General features: G+C 40.3%; 1 protein-coding gene across 1 annotated transcript in view; it reads right to left on the reverse strand.

The window, feature by feature from the left end:
* Positions 1 to 5,513, reverse strand: part of LOC106809800 (neutral alpha-glucosidase AB-like) — a 23,285-nt gene extending 17,772 nt beyond the window's left edge. The window contains 8 exon segments of the mRNA XM_014813006.1: positions 748 to 928; positions 1,704 to 1,800; positions 2,142 to 2,256; positions 2,583 to 2,619; positions 3,223 to 3,399; positions 3,541 to 3,777; positions 4,017 to 4,121; positions 5,459 to 5,513. Coding sequence (XP_014668492.1) covers positions 748 to 928; positions 1,704 to 1,800; positions 2,142 to 2,256; positions 2,583 to 2,619; positions 3,223 to 3,399; positions 3,541 to 3,777; positions 4,017 to 4,121; positions 5,459 to 5,493 — 984 coding nt within the window. The 5' untranslated portion in view covers positions 5,494 to 5,513.
* Between the last annotated feature and the right edge of the window lie 810 nt (positions 5,514 to 6,323).

Below are 6,323 nucleotides of genomic sequence, written 5' to 3' on the forward strand. Positions count from 1 at the left end.
TCGCGATCGAGTTCGATTTCGTGGTATTGTTACAGCCCTAGTGGATAGGGTGGGGTGGGGAGTAACTGTAGTGATGTGGTGACGTGGGGAGAGGGTATAGTTTAATAGGTAGTTTCGTGGATGAGCGAGAATAGTTGACTGCTTGATGGTAAGTGGAGAGACGGATAGTGACTAGGGGGAATGTAGTGGGAGGGGGCAGATAGTGGATGTTGAATGTGTAAGCTGGGAGGGATAAGCTGAGTAGTGTCATGATGCTGAGGTGGAGGGGAATAGATGAGTAGGTGAATGTGTAAGTGGGAGGGGAATAGTTGAGTAGGTGAATGTGTAAGTGGGAGGGGAATAGATGAGTAGGTGAATGTGTAAGTGGGAGGGGAATAGATGAGTAGGTGGATGTGTAAGTGGGAGGGGAATAGTTGAGTAGGTGAATGTGTAAGTGGGAGGGGAATAGGCAGTAGAGTGAATGTTAGTGAGAGGGAATAGAATGAGTAGGGTGAATTGTGTAAGTGGGAGGGATAGTGGTTGAGTGGTGATGTGTAAGTGCGGAGGGGAATAGATGGAGGAGGTGAATGAGTAAGTTGGGAGGGACTAGTGTGAAGTGGGTGAAATCGAATCGAAGGAATCGAATCCAGAGGCTAATATCGAGAACCGGATCGAATCGAGAGGCTTTTGTATCGTTACAGCCCTACTATCCACACATCCATCTATTCAGGTACTCCCCTCCCACCCCAGCGAGCGATCACACTCTACCTTGTCCACTGCATCGGACGAGATGTCGACCCATGTCTCGGCGGCGTTGTTCCAGAATACGCCGACGCTGTTCCGCTCGTTGTGCGCGAGCATGTAGGGAACGGCGCCGTACAGCGCCATCGGGTTGTACAGCTCGTACTCAAACACGTCGAGGTTGTAGAGGCGGTAGGGGTCGCCGCTCCTGCGAGGGGGGAGGAGGCATAGCGAGCACAGCTGTTACCACATCGTTGCCACGTACGCACACATATGGAGGTACATACACGCACCCACATACGTCCACACGTTCACAAAATACCTGCATACATTTACACACACATGCATGCACAGATACATGCACACACACAAACACACATGCACGCATTCATGCACGCACGCACACACACACTCACATGCGAGCACAGACAAATTCAAATGTATTATTGATTATTTGTTGGTTACGCGAAACCGTAATTGGTAATATGAATGTGTACTTGGTAGCAACAGTGACTTATGTTAAAGAGAAATTCCATTCAAAAGCCAGCAACACATACAGCCGGCTTGACATTCTAGATTAACATTATCAGATGATCTTGAAGTAGAAGAGCTATTCTGAAGAGCTGATAAATTAGCTAAATTCTGGTTCTCAAACATTCTATCGGCTACTCCACTTAATAACTGGCAGAGCCTGAGGCAGCAGAGAAGAGTTCTACTATTTCCAACAGAAAACAGTACATTAAAAATCGAACTGTCTAATAGACAGTCTTGGAAACAAATATGAAAACCCAGCCCAACCGAGCTCTGAGCAGAGGAAGAGAAAGAGAGACGGAGCAAAGGAAAAAAAGAGAGAAAGGGGGAGGAAGAAAAAAAGAAAGTGAGGGATGGGGAAGGAGGGAGATATAAAGGGAGGGAAAGAGGGAGAGGGGGAAAGAGGGGAGAATAGAAAGAGATAAGAGAGAAATAAGAACGAGATTGCTTACTTGGTAGTTTTGAGTGCGAAGCTCTCAGCATGCTCAGGAATTCCATAGACATGCTTGAAGTCCAGGAATGAGAAGTCGACCCCAACAGAACTGGGTCCTGGAGTAAAACGACAGAAAATATGTTTTGCACAGGCTTCGAGGCTTCTACACAGATAGCTAACAGGCCTATTTCTTAATTTTAGTAGTCCTACCCAGCACTTTAGATGCGGATCAATAACTGGGTAGTAACTCGTTGTCCATTCAACACAAACATAGTTTAGTAACGTGTGCATCTGTCTATAAATGAGAGTTATGATGTTTCTGCTGGGTAACGGTTATATAGAGGTTTAACTTTAGTTAAACTGTTAAATAACCCTTTATTCCTTCCTGTTTTGACAGAGTGGCAGAGAGCAAATTATTTAAAAATAAACAGAAATCATTACGGAAATGATAATGTACCATGAGGCTTGGTGTCCTGGTGCGATTTGAAGGTTTCTTCCCACATTCCTTCCTCATCAGGATCCTCTTCTGCAACGACATCCTCTTTTTTCTCAGCAGCTTCGTCCTCTGCTTCCTGAAGTTAACCGAAAAACAAAATAAACATGATCGTTTGACCCTATATGACTTATGCCGCAGACTTTCTTGCAGGATGACAGTTCTATACATTTTTCGACTGTTACACAAATTCTGGTACTGCAATGGACCCTTTGTTTAAAAAGGCGATGGCAAATAACTATCTGCAGTCTATATCAACTTTATTTTATTTTTCAATAGATTTTCATGAAATATATGTGTTTGCACTGATAACAACACCTATCCAAGTTTGGTCATCATGCAAACACATCTTTCTAAAGTTTGAATATCTCGTCTTGCTAGAGGACAAGAATAAATCATAATAACCTTTTCTTCTGCCTGCTCTTTATCAATGTCTAGACGCCTGCAAAAATAAAAGCGAGAAGAGCATTCAACACGTGACACCACACTACTTTGCAGTACAGAAGAAAAATCGCGTGACTAGAGTAATTACATGTAATTTATATTTCGTGAGCATGGACTCCAATCACAAATCCGCCTGTAGTGATGGATGATGCCAGGGAATAATAAAGTTGGGCCGAGAATGTCATCACAAGATTGCCCAAAATGTAAGGGGTTGTTTGCATAGCTAAACATTACATAATCAGTGTAATCACTCCAGTTTGAGTGCCATGATTACACCAATACATTCTGCTTTCTGTTTCCTAAGATTCCTATACCGAATTTCTTTTACCATTAGCATGAAAATTGCTTCAATCTATAATTAAAACTGCTAGGAACTACTAAGAAAAGACTTGCAGTAGTTTCCATGAATCTTCATACTCAAAATACATAATAGAGCACCATTTGGGTAATAGTATCCAAGAACACAAATTCCAAACATTGGCACTTCACGCGATATGCTGAGCCCCCTCAAATATGAGCTGAACCCACCCCTAATAATTTTCACAATAAGGAACCAGGTGGCTTCTACGTTCTTAGCACACTTTCATCACTGGATACCTACTGGTACTTCTTCTGCCGGTAATGTTCGACATTCAGCAGTCCTCGAGGGTTTGTACTAATCACCAGAGTATCTCCCAAGTAGAGGTCAAGGCGGAATGGAGCCGACGTGATGACAAGTTTATTACTGTCACCAAACTCGGCCACCAGCCGCTCGTCTGACTTTGACGTCACCCTCAAACTGTAACAGGAAACATTATAGGCACAAAAAGTCTAGTCTTGACACCACATTCAATTTATGCCAGCAAATATTAAGCACATGTGTGAATTTAGACGAATGACAATCAATACGCTGTGATACGTTTCGCTATGTTAAACTTACGTTTGTTCTTTTGGCTGTCCAACTAATGAATCTTTGACTTCGTATCTGGGCCGAATAGGATTCAGTTCAGATATCTTAAGCCTCAACGTTCTGTCCTCCAGTGCAAACACGGTTGATGTGAGAACTACGTTGGTTTTTGTGTCGAGTATGTTGAATGATAGCTGAGTTTCACTTGCTAGTAAAGTGTTAAGCTGAGCTATGTACGATGATTGACCTGATTGTAGATTTCTGTTGCGTCTGTAAAACAGGGAAATGTAAGCGAAATATTAATTACATACAAATTATCATAAGATAGTATTTAATACTAGTTCTGGTCATACCCATTTGTAATCATAAATATTTGGCTCTTGTCGCTGAGTCTAGTTAATATTGTCAAATATATGAATCTACTAAAAAAAACATTGAATAAATAACTGCATCTTAAAATTATACCAGTAATGTTTCTATATGCTCATGCCACAACATTACAAACTTACTGGCAAAATGAGCTCTGACTGCATGTTTTGAAGTTTCCTTTATCGACTGCTTGAATTGCTGCTGCGATTCCAAGCAGAATCAGAGACCGAATCATTGTACTAGAACTGGAAATAATAAAACGAGAACACATTCTTTACGATTGGATCCATCATAGTTATAGTCATTATGTTACTGTAACGTGTGTACAAGTGTTAGCTAACTCAAATAATGTTGGCTATCTAGATCAGTTTGTTTGGTCAACAATCACTGTCAGAGTCTTGTTGTATAGATAAAAAAAATTCTCGCATTACAAATTCATGACTAATAGTACAATAATGCACGAATGATACAAATAATTAAATGTGGGATTGGAAGTTTACTGCCCGACTGTAAACGGTAAAGCCTAAAGCGTTGTCATGCAGGTAAAACAATCGGCCCTAGTCTAGAAGACATGTCCCACAATACTTCACGTCTACAATACAATACACAATGGGTCATGCAGGGGTAGAAATTAACTTTTGAACAAGGGAGTCCAACGGACTCCCTACCCTCAAAAAGAGGAAGTCTGCAGCAAAATCAGGGAGTCCGCAGTCTGAGGTTCAAAATTAAAGATATTAACAACAACGCATGTGCTTATTTTTAAGATTCATGCAGTTTTTTGTCTGCCAAATTTTCTTTGAACATTAGCTGAAAAAATACGGTAATTCCGCGAGGCCGTGCTCTGGAACGAACTAGTTAGGCAGAATTTTCAGGGAGTCACACGGACTCCTGCATATGTCAAATCAGGGCGTCCCACAGTAAATCAGGGAGTATTTGACTCCGGACTCCCATTAATTTCGTACCCTGGTCATGTCTTCTAGACTAGCTCCAAACAATCAAGCAACTCTATAACAGAGGTAGACGTGTCTAAACTATATTGCTTGAGTGCGTGTGACTATTCCTATTACTTGGTAGTCATCAATCAAAACTAATACTACTAGTACTAATAGCAGGAGTAAGATAATATAGGAATATCTATATATTATCCTATACTATCCTTATATAAGGATCCTATATTATCTTACTCCTGCTAATAGTAATACTATGACTTGAAAGTTGACGTAATAACTAATTGATTATTCAGTAATTGTCTCAAGAACTAGCAATAATTATACCAATGGCAATGAATACGTATAGTAATACTATTACTTGGTTACGGTATTCATCACAAATCATGTGGCCGATCTCCTCAAACTCTCAACATTTATCGAAGATTCATTCAAGCTACGACAAGATCCACCAAAAACATAAATGGTGAGATATACAAATAATAAATTAAATCACACCACATATCCCAAGCTAAATACAGAGAGGTTTAGCCCAACAGTTGGGCTTTACTATTCCTACATCTGTACTCAGGGCGCCTGCAGTTTCCGATACCAACCGTTACTATCTGCGGCAACCGATACCACGCGATACTTACCGCGATAGTCTATTCACACGAATCTTGTTCGTCATCGTAGTTTAAGAGTTTGAATTTTATTACACTACTCACTAGTTTGAAGTGTTGTTTTTTGGTTAAAATAGAACGTTAAATTATGTTAAATAAAAAATATATTATTATTAATTATTATGTACCATGGGTCATGCAGTCATGTCAAGTAGTATAAGACACATCGTTTCTCTCTTGTTTTTATTAGCCTAGGAACTTATTCTATTGTAGTTTGTAGCCTATTTGCTTGTATGATCTGCGATTATCCGTGCAATAAACTTTATTTGAAGTTATTTGAATTTGAATAGCATTGCCATGGGCATTAGCAAGGGATCAGATCATTTAGCAAGATCAGGATAAAATGAATCCTACACTATTGTGCCAGTAGTATTTCTAAGAGCAAATGCGTGACACTTCATAAATATCTTATTTCCTTTTAACGTTGTTTTTCTTTGTAAAACTACCCCGAAAGATTTATGCACAACTCACCAACAGGGCGTCGCCATCTTGGAATGACGCGTACACAAAATAGGGGGCAGCACTGTTCGACCACAAACATATGATCTTGTCAGTCTTGTGTCAGAACTTATGTCATTGTCAGTAAGGTTATTATAATATAAAATAATGTTGTTGTGGTAATGTTTTAAACATCAGTTGGTGATAACAGTTGCGTAAGTCAAACACTAACTTCTTTGGAACATTATTTAGTTCTTGAGTAAGTTTACATGCATTATTATTAATACAAAAATGGCCCTTCCCAATCCCCAGTTCCCCTTCCTCAGTTCCTGTGACAGTGCCAGTGCCGCTGATAGGGTCTATGTCCCCCAGGGTACTGCCGGAACGTACCCTGGGTACG

This window comes from Priapulus caudatus, unplaced genomic scaffold (assembly GCF_000485595.1).
Source record: "Priapulus caudatus unplaced genomic scaffold, Priapulus_caudatus-5.0.1 Scaffold385, whole genome shotgun sequence".
Lineage (NCBI taxonomy): Eukaryota > Metazoa > Priapulida > Priapulimorpha > Priapulimorphida > Priapulidae > Priapulus > Priapulus caudatus.